The sequence below is a fragment of the Brachyhypopomus gauderio genome, chromosome 12, assembly GCF_052324685.1.
Source record: "Brachyhypopomus gauderio isolate BG-103 chromosome 12, BGAUD_0.2, whole genome shotgun sequence".
NCBI lineage: Eukaryota > Metazoa > Chordata > Actinopteri > Gymnotiformes > Hypopomidae > Brachyhypopomus > Brachyhypopomus gauderio.
Genome location: NC_135222.1, coordinates 8,267,242 through 8,285,636, shown reverse-complemented (window position 1 = coordinate 8,285,636; position 18,395 = coordinate 8,267,242). Strand labels below are relative to the sequence as shown.

At 41.2% G+C, this 18,395-nt stretch overlaps 1 protein-coding gene across 4 annotated transcripts; it reads right to left on the bottom strand.

Annotated features, from left to right (window-relative positions):
• Positions 1–36: 36 nt before the first annotated feature.
• LOC143528908 (aminopeptidase N-like) lies at positions 37–17,437 on the bottom strand. Of its 4 annotated transcripts, none has more exons than XM_077024840.1 (21): positions 17,375–17,437; positions 7,164–7,841; positions 6,710–6,852; positions 6,472–6,614; positions 6,256–6,382; positions 5,998–6,152; positions 5,804–5,917; positions 5,523–5,666; positions 5,148–5,213; positions 4,965–5,030; positions 4,680–4,855; positions 4,521–4,597; positions 4,278–4,411; positions 4,047–4,102; positions 3,786–3,933; positions 3,577–3,668; positions 1,866–1,976; positions 1,343–1,510; positions 930–1,070; positions 733–814; positions 37–534 (listed from the first exon to the last, which is right to left on the bottom strand). In XM_077024840.1, the coding sequence occupies exons 2-21, from the start codon at positions 7,754–7,756 to the stop codon at positions 382–384; spliced, it is 2,889 nt and encodes a 962-aa protein (XP_076880955.1). In that variant the 5' UTR covers positions 7,757–7,841; positions 17,375–17,437; the 3' UTR covers positions 37–381. The 4 variants fall into 4 exon arrangements, with proteins under 4 accessions (XP_076880955.1, XP_076880954.1, XP_076880956.1 ...); XM_077024839.1 differs by lacking the exon at positions 17,375–17,437 and adding an exon at positions 17,200–17,351; XM_077024841.1 differs by lacking the exon at positions 17,375–17,437 and adding an exon at positions 13,160–13,287.
• Positions 17,438–18,395: the final 958 nt, after the last annotated feature.

Below are 18,395 nucleotides of genomic sequence, written 5' to 3'. Positions count from 1 at the left end.
AAGTATGCATCATGAATGAGAGTAGACATCTCCAAATGTGGTCAAAAGCTGTTGGAATATGTTTATTCATTATTAATTAACTTTTATAAGTATGCAATATCAGGTTTCTGTTAATTAAACCTTTGCCAGTTCTCTGCAGTGGAAAAGGTGTTGTCATAGTAAAAAAAATCCAGTGTCTACAGAAGAGATCAGCATCTGGGTGGGAATACGGGCACATTTCCTGTATGCACCAAATAAATTGTATACAGATACAGACGGTATGACGGCTCAAAGACACATATGTTCTTAAGTCGGGCATTGGCAGACGGAGTTTCCTGGACCATCAAGTGTTGTCGCATCAGACTCCTGCATTGGGACAGGCCCAGATCTGTGCTGTTGTGTTTACACAGACTCTGAGGTAAACCACCGCAGAACGTGATCCTTGTTCTCAGCCAGCCATTTGATCTTGGCGGCCGTCTTCTCGATCCCCTGCTGCAGGGCCTGTGCCCCAGAGCCAAAGCCAAGCTCGGCGTGGTCTGCGCGGAACCGCTTTAACTACAGGGCAAAACATGTTTTCATTACGTTAATATTCATTTCAAAGTCAGTAAGCAAGGTCAATGAGATTAAACATTTCGACCAAAAACTTAAAAACAAGGATTTTACTAGGTTTGCCAAAACACACAAGTTTCTAGAATAGAGGAAAAAAATCACAAATCAAGACATATGGACACACACACACTGTACTATATATACCTGATTGAGCTCAAATGGTGTGCAGAACCTGGCAGTGATGCCACTTATTAGGCCGGAGAAGCTGAATGATCCAGCTCCATACCTAGAGAAACGACCATTGCAACTTGATTATAAATAATGCATGGAGAATGTTCTCAATATCAGCATAAACAATGCAATAGAAAATACATTTCCAGCACACTGTATTGCACACTTACACTTTGAAAAGATAGTCCCATCTTGCTCTGACAAAGTCCCAAGCCAGAGGCTGTCCAATGACATTGTTAGCAATGTACCCTATTGTGGAGGTGGCATCCTGCTTGCGGATTTTTTCTGGATCCAGTGTGTATTCAAGGTACCTTAATAATAATAAAGAATTAGGGCATGGGAAAATATTGCTGAAAAAGCCCAACACTGTTTTGAGATGAATGTCTGAAATGGACACAATTGGCTTTCCTCTTTACCCTCCTAGGTAATAGTACAGTCTGAGCTCTGTTAACGATTGGTTTTCAGTAAAACCAGAAAATGTCCAACAAATAAATACACCTTTTTGTCTGGGTATATGTGTTTTCAATTCCTCTACATGTTAAATGGTTGGTTTTAGTTAGCCATAATCTAAAGTGTGGTCTACCTGTTGAGCAGCCAGGGCTCTTTGGTACAGGCCAAGGCGGACCTCAGTTTGGCGGCCTCCGCTGCAACCGTGGCCTTCTTGAACATCCGCCAGCCAAAGTCCCACTCCGCAGCCCCTCCCGCGGCTATGGCGTTGCAGTACACCGTCGACCTCAGGTTGGGATGAATCCTAATGGATGTTCGTTAGCCGCGTAAATCATTTTACACTGTAAACTCAATTTCCTTTGGGATTAATAAAGTATCTATCGATACATTTGCTTAATTGCTTAGGCTATAGTGTGTTAGACAAATATGTTTAAGAACTAAAGTACAGAATAATGCTAAACAAATAAATGCTAACAGCTAACTTAACAATCTTTGAATTATGTGCTTTCCACAGCTGTTCATGTGAAATTGAGGTTAGGTGCAACATACATTACATGACCGATAGGTTCCAGGATCAGAAATCAGTCTAATGCTTCGTTATAAAACCACAGATGCATATAGCAGGATTCACTGTTCTGAATGACTAAAGATGTGCCTACAAATTGTTTTCTGGATCCTGCATCCATTGTCTGAACCAGGTCCGGGTGAGATCCCTGCAATCCTGCAAACCCACTCTGCAGCCCATCGACAGTGCGATAATTTGTGTGAATCTGGGAGCAAGAAAGAGCAAAAAGAAAAAGAAAAAAACTCACCACATGTGTGATTTTACATTGTGCATATTGATGCAACTGAGAGCATAAGAGATTGTTGCAAAAGTTTGAATTATGTTCCCTGTTCTCTTAAAACGGCTGCCATTACTCCTATTATTAAAAAACCTTCTCTTGATAGTTCTGACGTACAATCCTACAGACCGATTTCCAATCTACCTTTTATTTCTAAAGTTCTTGAGAGCTGTCGCCATACAGTTACAGGCTTTTCTCACCACCAACAATCTCTTTGAGACATTCCAGTCTGGATTTCGTCCCTTACACAGCACTGAGACTGCTCTTCTCAGTGTTTTGAATAACCTGCTCCTGTCCTCTGACTCTGGGCATGCATCTGTCATTCTCCTTGATTTAACTGCTGCTTTTGATACAGTTAATCACAAAATACTCCTCTCACGTCTCTCCAGTTTTGGTCTGTCTTGCACTGTGCTCTCTTGGTTTTCATCCTACCTTACTAACAGATCTCAGTTTGTCAGTATAGGAAAGCACAAATCCATTTCTGTCCCAGTCACCCAGGGAGTTCCACAGGGTTCCGTTCTTGGTCCCCTACTATTCATTACATACTTGCTTCCTCTTGGTAACATTATTCACTCCTTCAACATCAACTATCACTTTTATGTGGATGACACACAGCTGTATCTGGATCTCCACCCTTCTGACTCTTTCCCTCCTACCACACTGCTGTCCTGCATTCAGGACATAACTCACTGGTTAAACAATAACTTCCTCAAACTAAATCCTACTAAAACTGAGTTCATGATTATCGGCACCAAGTCAGCCATCTCTGCCCTCTCCAACTGTAGTCTATCTGTTGATAATATCCAGGTTGCCCAGTCTTCTGTTGTGCGAAACCTAGGCGTTTCATTTGACTCCTCTCTCACTTTCATCCCACACATAAACTCTATCCGTAAATCTGCTTTTTTCCATCTCCGCAAAATTGCCAGGCTCCGCACCATACTTTCACTAAAAGCCGAAACCCTGGTACATGCATTCATCACTTCCAGACTAGATTACTGTAACTCCCTGCTTTATGGTCTACCTGCTAAATCACTTTGCCCCCTACAACAGATACAAAATTCTGCAGCCAGAGTTCTAATGTCCACAAAGAAATCTGCACACATCACTCCTATCCTCCATCAGTTCCACTATAAAATCCTACTCCTAACATTCAAATCTCTGCATGGTCTTGCACCCTCATATCTTTCCAACCTTCTCCACCTTCATACCTCATCAGGTCAGCTCAGGTCCTCTAACCTAGGTTTGCTCTCCGTCCCACGACACAGACTCTCTACTATGGGTGGCAGATCATTCAGTGTTGCTGCCCTCACCCTCTGGAATTCGTTACCTCCCTCTATTCGCTCCTCTGACTCTCTCTATTTTCAAAACTCAACTCAAGACTTTCCTCTTTTCTCAATATTTCCGCTCTTTCTAAGCCCTGTATTTTTCCCCTTTCATTTGTGTACAGCGACCTTGGGTTTGAGAAAGGCGCTATATAAAATAAACATATTATATTATAATTATTAAACGTGTAAAAATAAATCCTTACTGATCAGTGTGACCTGCCGGAACGGTTGTCCAGTTTCCTGTGATGCTCGTAAAATGATTAAACAAGGGCTTCACTTGTTTCCTGAGGTAAGCCTGAGAGAGAGAGAGAAAAAAAAAAGAGTGAGTGAGTGTGTGTGAGAGTCTGCTTTTGCCATGTCATCCACCAGGTCATTTGAACATCAAGCTGGTGCCCACTGAAAATGATCCAACCTGCAAGGCTCCATAAACCTCACTGCGATCAAACACGAAGTGTAGAGAGCTGAGGCATCTGGAGGCAGCCTCCCATGGAATGTACTCTCGCTCCTGAGAGAGGTATTTAGTTGTTCTTAGCGCGAGGGTTATGTTTATAATGGACGCCCTGGGAAAATGCAATGGAAATTATACTAGAATGTGTGTGTTCAAAGAGAAAATAAAATGAATACACACAGGAGACATTATGGCAAATGTTTGTGAATGGTGACCATGTCTCACATTGCTAGGTTGAAGGCATCATTCAGTATTTGTGCTCTGTTGATCACTGGTATTATCTAAGTAAAGAAGACAAAAGTAATCCCTTACTGATGGTGTTTCCCCAACACTTTTTCAGAACGGCAAGTCATTTTTTCACCAATCCATCACTTTTTTATCATGAGCAATAACATACAAAATGGCTTCCATAGGTTTTTGAAGAAATGGTACAACAACACATTTCTTTTTCTTTACCCGGTGGTTGGAATTCAGTTGATTGAGAAGCCGTTCCCAGTTTTCATGGTCATAGTTCACTCTGTAGTATCCAGATACATTTAGATTGGCCAACACCCATTCACCTTGACTGACTTTCATAGTTTTATGTACAGCTGTAAGGAAACACAGGGAAGTGTGGCGACTTAAGTGTTTGTTGGTGTTCACAACACAAAGTTCTACCAAAGTGCTGCGCATGTTCCTCAAGGAACATGTCTGAGGTACCTGATTTCTGAAGAAGCCAGAGCTGATCCTGTTCCTTTCCTCTCTTCATCCATTTGATTGGAATGAACCACTCATAACTTAAACAAAAAAAATACATACGCTTCTGTCATTTTGTTTCACAACAGAATAGCAGATCATTTGGGGGAGGGGGGCTCATACTTGAACTGAGATGGTCTTTCCACTGTGGAATTTGGCTCCAACAGGAAGTGCTTCTGGCTCACATTTCCTGTTCGGGTGTCAATGGTGACAAGTGGGAAACCCATCTGAAGAATCCAGCGGTTCATGATGTCATAGACACTGTGTGGTAACTTCAGCTCTGGAGCTTCATCAGCTGCCTGGAGCAAGAAGTGCACTTACCCTCCTGGTGTACAGCATGGCTGACAAAAGGAATTCCATCTTTCCATGAACAGCATTTGGTATACACGACACGTGTGTATTACTTACATTCTGAAGATGATCCCAAAGATCAGAGTACTCAGAGTTCCCAAAAGCAAAATGATTCAGATAGGTCTGCAGGAGGAGACATATGGAAAAGAGGTTTTTCTTTTCTTGTACATAAATTTTTATGAAATCCCATTAACTCCTTGAAAGTACAATAAGGCTTCCAAACAGTACAGTAAGGCTTACACCAAGTCCTTTGGCAAAGACAGGCTCTGTGAGGAATTCAGATAGCATCCGGAGAACTGCAGCCCCCTGTAATAAGAAGCACATGTGAGGGAGGTCCAACTCTGACTACAACGTAGTGACCTACACTTATGTCCTAGTTATTGCACTCTGGGTAATCCTTCTGCTATGCTTTTCAATGGCATTTGCAACCCAATAAAAACACCATTCTTGTTGAAGATGAAAGTCTTCTTGAAGATGAAATGAAGATGAGTCATCTTCAGAATCTGTGCGATTTAACACTTTATTATGAAGGTTAAATAACTATTGTCCTTTACAATTAACCACTGGGCATTAGAGTTTCCCAATAACAAAACAGTTAGTCACAAACAACTGGACCTTGCTGTAAGATATCGTGTCGAACATTTGACTAATTTCTTCTGGCTTGTTGACCTCTTCCTCTTTGCAGGACAGTGGATGGGAAGAGACCAGACTGTCCACAGCGAACGCTCGGTAAAGATCATACAGCACAATCTGGTCTTTCTGTGAAAAGATGAGCAAAGTCTGTGCTTTTCTGAAGAAAACTTCCCCAAAAGATTTCATTTTAGAGATGGCATTTTATTTTGCTACAGCTTGACAGCAAATATATAAAACGAATATCCCCCTTGAAGTCCTCTTACAATGTTCCAGGTTGGCTCTACGTAGTCTGCACCGAGGTACTCGACGTAGGATGCAAATCCTTCGTTCAGCCACAGATCATTCCACCACTTCAGGGTCACCAGGTTTCCAAACCACTGCAGGCAATGAACCTTATGTTAAGCTTTAAAAAGAGGATGAAACACTTTGCTCACCAGACAGTCAGATTGTAACTGACCATATGAGCAAGCTCATGAGAAAGCACAGTCAAAATCCCCTGTTTGTTGCCATTATCAGAGGTATTGCGATCATACAGAAGGGCCGTCTCCCTGTACGTGACCAGCCCCCAGTTCTCCATCGCACCAGCATTAAAGTCAGGCAGTGCAATCTGGTCTGCAAACGAAAGGTTCACTTTAGTGGAGCAAGCAGATCACTGTAAATTGCAAAAAATCACTTGCACAACGTATGAAGGTTTAATACTTTCTTGTTGTAATACCTGACTTGGTAAGTGGGTACTTAGTGCTGTAATACTTCTCAAAGAACTCTAGGATTGGTTGCGTGATGCTCAAGGCATAGACACCCTGGTCTTCTTCAATCGCTTTTTTCCGTGCCCATATGCGAACCTTCCAGAAAAGGACAAAGATTTTAAGCACATTGGGCTAAAACTACCAATCAAGTGGGCATGCCACATTCATTTTAAAATTAAAATTACCATGATATTATTGCCATCATTTTGTTTACTGATGTATGTGAAGTCACTGACAACAAATGCAACAAGATATGTAGACATCTTCTTTGTGGGATGAAATGTCGTCCTAATAACCTTAGTTCCATTAATTGTAAGATTTACCGTACCTGAAAAACACACATGTGAAACCCTAAGCTTTCTCACCAACCAAACAAAGCCCTCCTAAGGAATTTGTAGTTGAAGTTGTTGCTGTGGTTCTTACCTTTCTCTCTACTGTTTGAGAGTGCAACTGTTCCTGGTTTGTGAATGAGGGTAATGTGAAATATGGCCTTCATGGCCGGCTCATCAAAACAGGGAAAAGCTTGTCTGGCGTAGGTGGCTTGCATTTGAGTGATGGCAATAACTCTGGTGGTGGGGAAAAAAAGCAACCCAACTATCAACGTTCAAAATCCTGCTTATTACTGGTTTAATTTCAGTCAGAGCACAGAGAAGGATGGTTGGGTACCCCAGGACTGGTACATAATATTATATCTGAGACCTTTGCCTGCCCCCACCATGCCTGGTAGGTGGTTCTGTAATGCAGTTAACTACTCCAGCTATAATGCGTAAAAATCAGATTATTATGGCATTGGGATAATATGGGATAATATAAAAATGTAATTGCGCTCAGGAGAAAATGCTCAATTCCAGCAAAATTGTTGCTCACAAACTCTTACTTTTTTACACCATCCTCCTCGTATTCACTCCTGTAGAAGCCCTCAAGATCATCTGCCAGCTCCCCTTGGAACTCCACATATAGCCAGTAGGACTTTCCTGGCTTCAGCTTCCCTTTCAGCTGCACAACCAAGTACTGGGTCTCCAGCTGGAACCACGTCTTCTTCACGGCCGGAGCAGTCATCCCGTGCATCCCCGACAGCTTTGCGTGCAGGCCACCGAAGAGAGTCAAGTTCAGTTTGTGGGAGTGAATTAGGATCAGGTCGGTCTCCTCCACGCACACGAAAGCCACGCCAGAGTTGCCAGTGAAGAGATAAACGCCACGGTTGTCCGTCGTGAGCCGTGGCCACAAAGTCACGTTGTAATACCGTGGAGATAAAGCGCCGGGCAGCCGGTATTTGTCCCAAGGGTCGCTTGACACCGGTGCAGAGGGTGGCGGGGGCAAGGACGAAACGTCAGCTGACTGCCCCTTGGATTTTTCTTTAGTGTAAACTACTGAAAGGGTAACGATGGTGGAGGCGGCCAGTACAGCTAGAAGCGCTGTAGCCATGGCTAGTTGCTTGCTGATGTAGTAGCCTTTTCCCATGACAGACATGCGTGAGTGTTTGAACGTTCTCTTCACACTACAAGGAAACGTCTAATAAGATGTAGCTGCAGTCATCTCTGACAGTTCTCCTTGTCTGAGGAGAAATGGAATATTGTGTTATACACAACATTGTGGAATGAACAATTGTTTACAAAAGCTGTTTGCCTTATTAGTCCTACTTTAAGAAAATGTATAATAGCAGTGAAAGAAGAAAACGTGATATTTCATTTGGAAACAGTGCAAGAATTAGTAAAGCCATCAAAAACAGTAAAACATCCTCCATAAATGAGCTGCCAACATGATTCAGAAGATGCATGGATTTCTGAGTGACAGCAGATTATGTAAAACCTCATTATTCAATATTTCAAATGGTTCTGTTGAAATGTACCTAAAGAGTGATAAACACATTAACACTGATGCTATTCATTTGGAAGAATGTCCTCCTAGTTAATGCACTCAATTCCCTGCTCGCGTCTCCTGCTGTCTGGGATGTGTGTTGCCATTAGCCACCTCCCCCTTCTTCTCCCTGTTGTCATGACTCCTACACTCCGTTCTTGGATCTCCTTGGCAGGTAGGGGGGTTCCTAGTGCAAGGAGCCCAAGAACTCCAGCCCAAGTTCTGAATTCCTTTCCCTGTCTACAGTTTTTCATTTTGCATATCTCCAGCCAAGATCAATGAACCGGAGGCATGCATCATCTGTACTTGCACTCAAATTGAAAGCCCTGTTATATTTTGTTGAGTCTCACATTCCACTCTGCCACTTGAAAACATGGCATTCAATGCTTTAAGGAAATTGCTTCCAGGTGTTAAGACAGCTCACCTCAGTCAGTGGTCTATATAATGTACCACATGGTGTAATTTACCTTTCAGAGATCATAGGTAAATAACCAGCTTGTAAGTGTACAGCTATTAGATTGAATTGCACCAATCCATCATAAATATAAATATGAGATTTCCAGTATGCAACAATGACACGTGTCATACTACAGTACAAAGCTACTTCCAAGTTCTTTTAACAACAAATGACAAACCCTATGGAGCTGTTGATCAGTATAAGCAATGCTTTCATTCCATTCCAAGCAATGCTGATTGATAATACAAAGATCAATCAGATGTATTTGTTGCTAATCGTATACATTTCCTAATAGGACATTTGGAAAGAAATTCAATTCAGATGTTTTGACCTGAAAAAAACAAAACCTTAAGAGGCATTAAAATATTAACATCACACCAAACAATTTCTGCCCTATGACACTACAAGATACCTACAATCAAGATAACAACTGACACCAGAACCAAAAGATTTATATTGGTTACATTTAGCTTTGGTCACTTTAAAAGAAGCTTAGACGTTCAGACAAACATTACTGTTAACTTCAACTCCACTGCCTAAAAGCCTTTTGTTAGATGGCAAGTTGACTAAACTTTGCCTTTCCTTTTCCTTTAACTTGAATTTGGTGCACATGGAAATCATGTGTGGCAGCTGAAGGTAAATAAACAAATAGGATCTATCAGAAGCTCTTCACAGTGAACACCCACATTCAGCCCTAAAACCACTGCAAAAACCTTTTGGGCTAAATCCCCTTCATCCACCATATGCTAAATCAATTTGCAACGGAAAGGTAGAAAAAATCCCTTTAAAAAGTACTAAATATCCTTTAGTTGCCATGAAAGATCAAGGTCAATCACATTCATAGAAATAGCTAAAAATGGGAAAAAGAGTAGAGTGGTACATACCAGTTGGCCATGTAGAAAGAGAATGCAAAAAAAATATGAAGAGTAGAAAAGAGATGTAGCTGACGGAAAAAAAGAAACACATGCGTACGCCTCCTCCTTCTCCCTCAAGTTCCCATCTGGGAGAAGGGGGAGGTGGTGGCTTGTTCAGGTTTTTTACACACACACACACACACACACACACACACACACACACACACACACACACACACACACACACACACACACACTCATTCATTCATTCTCCCCGTCAGTTCCTTTGAACTTTGCTGTAATGAGACTAAGAATTCTGCAGTGGTTAGGGAGGTGAGGAACGAGCTCACAGAGATAGAAGCTTTAGACCTTCATGTTTGGGTACAGTGTGAAGTCATTGTGGGAGTTAGCATGAAGCCCAAAAACAAAATCACGTGTTGCGCGATCAGTTCGAACCATAATTTGAGGTTTCTTTGGTAAGCCTAGTTTCCCTTGCACTGAAGCAAGCACATCAAATTACAACAACCTCACTGTACATCTCATACACAAACATCTCAAAGCCAAAAGACCAATAATGTTTCCAATGTATTAACCTACATCTTAAACAGGACTTGACCATGTTTGCTGAACCCAAAAAGACTGAAAGAAACAAAGATGTCATATCTATAAAAAAAACAGTATGGTCTGTTACTATAGCTGTTAGTCAAACAGGCCAAAGAAACCTTAAACCAAATCAAACCTAGGAGCTCACCAGAGCTTGTCCAAATAATGACTTGGCCTAAAGACATAAAGCTCAGGTTTTTATTGTTTTTAAGTAAGTGAAATAATCTTAACAGTTTTTGGGGAACATGGGTTCCATTGAGAGGTTGTATTTTGGATTATTGGGGCATGGCAAAATGATACAAGCAGGTAAACAAAAGCTCCTAACATCTATCTTCAGGAACACTGAAGTAAAACACATGATAGACATGCATACAGTCTAAACACATAATGGAATGATTTCATCAACTTTGATTCAGAAAGTAAATCCCATAGAGCATGTAGCATAACGTTATGAGGTTTGTCACTTTTGATATACTCTATCATTTTGCCATTAAAATGTTTCTGCACAACCATCTGTACTGTCTGAATACAGCACAGGGAGAGAAGCTTTGTGCAATATGGCCCCCAAAAAACAGCTCGTGTATTTCTCAGAATCATCAGGGTACAAACAAACTACAATGATTTTAATCAAGAGAAGAGACCCAATTGGCTTCAGAGAGAGCTGATGGCCTGTATGTGAACTGTCATGGGAAAATTCACATTTGGTCTCTCTGTAATAATATTCATCAGTATACATATATGTATTGATCACTCTTAGTAATGAGTAGAATGGAAATCACTTTAAGGCATATTGAACGTTAGGCCAATTACACGTTGATCATTGTATGCCTTACATGCTTGTAGGTAGGTAGGTTCGAGCGAACCCACCCCACCCCACTCACCCACTCTCACCTTGTGATATGAAGGCAGACAGCCCTGAAGGTCTCAGGTCTGTAGATAAGGATGAGCTGCGTCAGAATGGTAGTATATCTGGTGTGCCTGCCGTCAGAATGGTACATCTGGCTGACCAGAGGAACAAGGAGGCCTTGGCCCGATGATCCTGGCAGGCTCACGTGGGCCAACAATGATACCTAACATGCTTAACTCATGTCACAGAAGTATGATGTAATCATGTGGCAAAATAAGAACTATGGTCTGTGAAAGGGGGGCAGCTCTCTTGCAGACGCTCTTGAGTGTGTATAATGGAGATCTCTGGATCGATCCATCTTTCTGTCCTTAATAAACTTTGTAATTTACTTTGATACCTTACCCTGATGTGTTTTTAACTATTTTTGCTCACCATTAAGATTAAAATGTCTAACGACAGAATGTGTACATGTGAATTTGACTACATAAGCATTGTGTTACAGCTTACCAAGAGCTGAGAGGAGAAGCATGGATAATTATTGCATCCAGTTGAACCAGTAAGGGATTTTTCCAGGCAATCGCATCCTGGAATTTGCCGAGAAAAGAAATACCAGCACAAGCCATTCTGCCACAAAGGCTGGACTGCTTCACATAGCATCTCTCTTCATAACGGTTATGCAAAACCCTGCCGCACCCTGGCAAATGAGCTACAACTACTACACGATTCTCCACTGCAAGTGTGCAAGCCGTGCAAAGGGGAAACTGAGTCTTGCTGTGGACATCCAAACGTTGGGGAAACCTTCCCTCAAAGAAACAAATAACGTGACAATCACCAGTTTATGACAAATGTAATCAAATCTGAAACGGTCAACAGGCTTCCTGTTTTCTTTCGTGTTAGTTGTTCAGGATCACCCCACAAAAAAGTGAAAAGTGTGCATTCACACTTTCCATGTTTCCTTTCTTTCTTTCTTTCTTTCTTTGGAGCGAAACACAGCAGGACAGACACATTGAAGGCCCAAACATGCCAAAACCACAGTCCACCTCATCTTTCAGAACCCTTAGAACGGCAAAATAGCAGTTCATGATGCACACTAAGCTCACAAATGAAGTGAGGGCAGCCATAAAAATTTTTCTTTAAACACAGAATGTATAGCCAACTGACTTGCTATCTATGCTATTTCAATCGAGACGATATGTGGTTCTGTTCATGTTTAAGGGCTAGAATAATTCTTTATTTGGCTATTGGCTCTCTGAGTATGCTCGTACCTCAAGGGTAAGAACCGCTACCAATGTGACATAATAAGCTTCACACAAACATCAGAGAGTTTAGGCGCATCTTTATTGCATCGTTAGCCCATGAGTTTACAAATGTGCTTCCATGTCCTGCTCTTATAATCAATCTGCAAGTAAGGGGAAATTAGCAGGATTTACAGGGACAACCTGCAAATGAGTGATAATCCTTGAAAAATCAATGTCTACTTTTGGAACAACTGCACAAATACAGTTTTACATGAGATACAGATTTCAGTTGAAACTAAAATTATTTTTGGAACACTGGTCTGTTGCTGGGAGTAGGTCAGTACCAAAACTCAATTGATGACCTAACAGTAAAATAAGTAGGCTACATATGAATGAGACTTCTATCATTTTTGATGGGAGATGGCAGACGTGTACTAGATATTGTAAACATGTACAAAAAAAAAAAAAGACACTAACTGCCTGTAGGCTAACGGTAAGACTTTTTCTTAACATGCCAATATATATAAATATGGCTAAATCACATTCAGGAAGGAATATGTTGTCTTTACCTCGTTCAGATTTTGCCTCAAACCACAATTTTATTAAACAGTTTAAGGGAATACATCATGAAAAAATTCACTTCTGCAAATACATTTGAGTAGCCTATCTGGAGGGCTAGCCAAACTGCAAATTTTGAAATAAGACAGCCCAGTCAGTTTTTATGGGCTGCCTAACTCAGAAAATATGGGCTAAAACAAGCAATTTAGATTTGACTTCTCTTTCGACCTCAAACGTAAGCTCATCAGGGTTATACCCGTCTGAGTATCGCCTCCCACGACATGAGAACCACCTTTGCAAATGTGCAGCGTTTTAATCGTTCAAGCTCCAGACCTGCTAGTATTATATCGAAGCTAAGCTAAGAGCTAAACAAGGTAACTGCTCTTTGTTGACAGCATAAATCGCGACATCAGCCGTGTAGAACCGTGTGGATAAAGTTTAGTTTTGATGCCAACATACCAGCCACAATTGGCAAACTGCTTTTCCAACTTGGGTTAGTACAATAAAAGGTTGACAAAGAAACTTTTATTATTTACAAAAATCTTAGTATGCTTCTTTGGCCATTTAACACTAGCTTACGCTAACAGCCGAGGTAAGAAGTGTAATTTTCTAGAAAAACAACATACAAACTCTAGACAGTAGAGGGCGCTGTTACACTGTAGTTTTCTGACAGCGAACAAGCGGAAGAACAGCGTTATTGTACAGCACACATCTTGCTGCATATAGAATAAAAAATAATAAATATGAGTTCATTATCCTTTCTGCTTGGCTATTAATTCTACACATGAGAATCAACAAGTAAAAAGTACAACAAAACTGCAGAACTGAATAAAGATGTGTGCTTCCTAATAATTCATTCATTCATTTATAATAAAATGCTTTGGCTTCAAATTTCATTCTTAGCCACACAAACACATTTACATTTTAAGCACTTGCCATACACTCTTACCCAGAGCCACTTACATATTTATAAGTTTGATAGCATGTCTGCAACCTGGGAGCCACAAAATTAAATCGGTAGGCCAGGTAGTTGTGAGTTTCACTCAGAATATCGGCATAAACCTCCAACATGTATCCAAAGAAATGCGTCTCCTCCCTGGTAGTGATGATCTAGAGCAGTGGACTACCTAAGAGGACATTTCACAAGATTCAGTGTTTCAACTTAAATTGTCTTATAAAAAAGACAAGGGGATCACAGCACTCATTGCTAGATCAACTGTCTAACTATACATAGCTGTATACTGAAAACTGACAATATATTTTTTTGTGCGTGTGGAATCTGAGATTATTTCACTGCAGTAAGTCCTGCTAGTCATATTACTTACATATTATATTATATATATTACATATTACCTGATAGTCATATTAGAGCTGGGCGATATGGCCCTCCAAAAAAATCTTCGATTAATTTTTTTTAAATCCGATTTTCGATTTTAATAGATTTATTTTCCTCTACTAAAAAACTACAGATGATAAAGGAATGGTAAAAAAAAGTTTTAATTTATTTTTCACTTAAATTTCCCCTTTGGGGTTAAAGTGCAAGCAGAAACAAATTGTAAACAAGTGAGAACATTCAGTAACTTTTAGAAGGTTTTCTCCAACATACTTTAAGCATTGACACAATGCAACCTCAAACTTAAAATAAATAAATAAAACACACCCTCAAAAAATAAATAGATATAAATAATTTGGTGCCCTTTAATAAAATGGAAAACAAATACAATTGAACAATTCTTGCATGTTGTACTGACAGTCACGCTGTCTACATTCTGATTAAGAACAGGGCTCCCCTCACTTTAGCCTAAATTCCAGCACTTTTCAAACCTGAAACACAATGTAACATTAAAATTCGTCAGGTAAATGTTCCTTCCACTGTTTCTTTATACTACCACAGTTTATACTTTATACTACAATAGTTGCCAGGTTCGCGTTTTCACGCCAAATTGGGCTTGTTTGGAAAATCCAGCCGCGGGTAAAAATTATGGGGTCGCGGGGTGCGGTTTTTTGGTCTACTTTTGAGTTGGGCTACCGCAGGAGTTACAAGTCAACACTAATAATGGATCGCGATATAATACTTAATTTGTCTCCATTTTACACACTCGCGAGGTGCCCGGAGCCGCGCGCTACGGTCACTCGCGAAAGTATAATCCATTGAAGCGGGTTCGGTGACCGAGGCAGAAACTGCTTAATCCAAAATATCCCGCGGAGGGAAACTTTATTGACAGCGCAACTGAATAGCACTCTTCGCTCTCTCCCTCTATCGGTTTCAAACACCTTACAGCGAGGACTTGTTTAGTCTACATCTGACGCCGCAAAACCGAACCAACTCCAGATCACGGAGCTAGTTGCTCTTTTCTTGGACACAAGTTCCGCCGTCATGTTTGTGTGTGTGTGTGTTTTGAGGGTGGATGGGTGGGAGGTGCTAAACTCACTGAACTACGGGAGCCCACAGTGCAGCGTCGGTGGTGAAAATTAAATCTCAGAAAATCGATTTTCTTAAAAACACATCGTCCTTAACTGTAAATTCGAATTAATAGATAATATCGATTAATCGCCCAGCTCTAAGTCATATACTTGCTCCAAGCATGTGACTGACGTGTCACATGATCCTTCCTTAAGAACGGGAGTCAGACTCACTGGTGGCAGAGCGACAAACGCATCTCCAGCTTCCCCAACAACATCCCAGCCTGATACGCTGAGCATGATGAAGGTTGAAAGGCGTGGAGTTCAAGAGACAGAGGGACCGAGGCTCGATTTGAGGTGACATGCAAGGAGAAGCCAGCCACCCACTTTTGCCAACCATCACACTTGTAAAAGATCCATCACCTAAGCTCCATTTTGAATGTGAGCAGTGGCGGTAGTGATATGAGTAGTATGCTTCTTGCGCATCCACTGTTGTTCACATTCAGATAGGCATGAGATATATTTAACTCCCCCTACCCCAATAACCCCCCTCTCCCTCCCCCAGTGAATCTGACCATATGCTTATGGTCCCTGTTAAAAAAAAAAAACACACACCCCTTTAGTTTTGTTAAATTTAAATTGCACCTTTCTCAAATCCAAGGATGCTTCACAGCCAGAAATCATAACATCACATACTCAGCAGCCAGTGATGACCACTGTCCAGGGACAGTGCACCAGGCAGAGAAAGGAGAGGGGTGTTAAATCTAGGACAAAATGGCAATCTTCACTGGACATGCATACACTCACCAAGAGGCAAACACGCAAACCACCATCCTGCAGATAATGTCTCAGAACCCGAGACTGGTGTCTGGGTTGGGTACAGACTGTGAAGATCATTTGGGCTGATAGCACAGGAGTGTGCAGGAGTTGGTATGAGAATTTCTGGCAATGGATAAAACATCTGTGCCATTTTTAAACAGGTATAGTTTCAGTGGGGACAATGGGTTGTGTCACCTTTAATAATTCCTCCTCACACTGCTCATATGTGTTAGGTTAGGTAGTGTGGGCAGAAAAAACATTTAAATCTAACCAACGTCACTGACTAAACTTATTCAGAAGAAAATAGACTCCACTCATGATCTGGGGATATATGAATTACATTAAATTCATCCACTGCCACCTGGTGGCCATTCTAAAGTAAAGCGGTTTCCTCGCTTCCAGCCCAGCAAAGACTGGAAAATCGGCTTTTCTGTCATTTTTATTCAACCATGATACTAAAGGAACAAATTACACCAACCAGTTGTTGTTCTTGTTTGAACAATCATACACTGCAGTTCGCTAAGCACACACTACCCGGTTCATCACCAGTCGGCTGCCGACTGCGTTATCGAATCAGCAAATCACTCACATGTTAGTGGATTTGCCAGGTATGTTCCCTGAAACGTTACCTGTCCTCGAGTAGTGGCATGGATGTGGGTGTTGAGCTGGTACAGTTTATTAGGCAAAACTATAACAGGAATTCCCTTTGACATGATTCTACGTAATCACGAACTCATAATAATCACCGCGATACGGTTATGCGTGTTAAATCATCAGGCACGTGCGTTGCCGGAGATTGGTCGTCAGTCAGTGATAGTGAGAAAACATACGTTATAAACAGAAATCAATTAATCAAACGTGCATGTTTGTTATTTTAAAAAAGTGTATGCATAATTAAAGATTAAATAAGAAAGTTCCTGATTGAGCCGCAGCGTAGTTATTTATTAGTTCCATCCAAATTTAACGTGGTGTTATATGTATGTTTACTGTCTGTAAACCTCAATTTGAACACTGACATTTTGATCAGAAACTTCTCTTTTCCTTCATGTTCCCCGTTTATTTTGTACCTCTCCCTACCCCAACCTAGTCTGACTGTGCCCATTGTACCCCCTTGCCCGATAAAAACACCACTAATCACACATCCGTTTTTTGTTATGTTTGTTTGTTTTTTGTTCTTAATCAGCTGAACCCTGATGGCTATGCTCCACGTCTAGAGACGGTTTCAAAGGCTTACGGTATTTATGTAACTAAGTGAACGAGAAAATGAATACGATTACCTGTAATCCATTCACAACTACATCATTGCCTTCTGATTTTAAGAGGGAAACAGTAGCGTTGTTTAAAGGGCTATTTAAATGTACGGTTCCCGCGCAAATACAGGAAGTGAAGACATTTGCCGGTTTAGGCAAATTTGCCAGCCTCCTAAGTCCACTAGTTTTGAATGGTACGTACTATTTGCAGGGTTGCCAACTTTCGACGTTCGCTTGGAGTGAGACTTTAACCTGGAGGAGGTGGAGGTGGCGAGTGTAAATTGTTGGTGGGGGGTGGGGTTGGCGAACGTAAGTTGTTGAGCGGGGGGTCAAATGCGTGTGTCTCACGCTCAATGCGTGAGAATTGGCAACCCTGTATTTCTGGTCTGTGTTACTGACTTGTACTTCACTTTGACTGACTAAATGAATGAGGAATTTTTGTATACAGACTTTTATAAAATTTTATGGTGGGTGGGAATCTATGATCATTTAAAAAACTACATTATTTACATCTTGGAGCGTTGGGTTTAATAAATATATTTTTGTCAATAACCTGTTTTCCTAGTAATCTTCTGCCGCACCATTCGATGTGGTGTCAAAAGTCGCCCAGGTTTTCACACGAGTCTTTAGAAGTGGCCTGTGACAACATACAAGTTGTGTCCGAGACAGCTGTAACCTGTGTATCGTGTGGCGGGTTTTGATCCTCAGGAGCAGAGCCATAGCCGACAGCTTGGAGAAAAAGTCCAGTCCCAGGGGAGCAGAGCGAGAGACAAGTGTAGCTGTGAAGGGAATCCCTTTGCTAGGAGAGCTGACATGACCCTCCAGAGGTTCACGGAGAACCAGACCATTAGTGATGACAGAAGGGAGCGAGAGGCCGGCAGACATGAAACGACATAGACCGTTTTCTGATGGCCATTTTCTAGCTCTGGTGGCTGAGCTGCTGTACTGAGTAGTTTTAGGACAGCAGCTACATGTTATTTTAAATCTACTCCCTAAAACTCCCAGTAGTGCTTGTTAGTGAGCACAAAGTATGAAGTTTCTTATATTATTTGTGTTTTATTTGTATTTGTGAATACAATCAGTGAAATAATATCTGCTCCCAAAGAACAATGTAAAATGGATAGAGGCACCTGATCAATCTTTAGTGGACTTCTTGGACATTTATTCATGCATCATATAGAAGATTATTGGGCTCTGCTACTGCAGAAAATAAACAACGATTA

What these genes read in the sequence shown, in the direction of transcription:
- LOC143528908 (XM_077024840.1), bottom strand. Translation starts at nt 7,756, where the DNA reads ATGTCTGTCATGGGAAAAGGCTACTACATCAGCAAGCAACTAGCCATG. An exon ending in GAAAGACCATCTCAGTTCAA is followed by an intron (nt 4,598 to 4,679) that starts GTATGAGCCCCC and finishes TTTTTGTTTAAG; the next exon opens with TTATGAGTGGTTCATTCCAA. An exon ending in CTGGCTTCTTCAGAAATCAG is followed by an intron (nt 4,412 to 4,520) that starts GTACCTCAGACA and finishes GTTTCCTTACAG; the next exon opens with CTGTACATAAAACTATGAAA.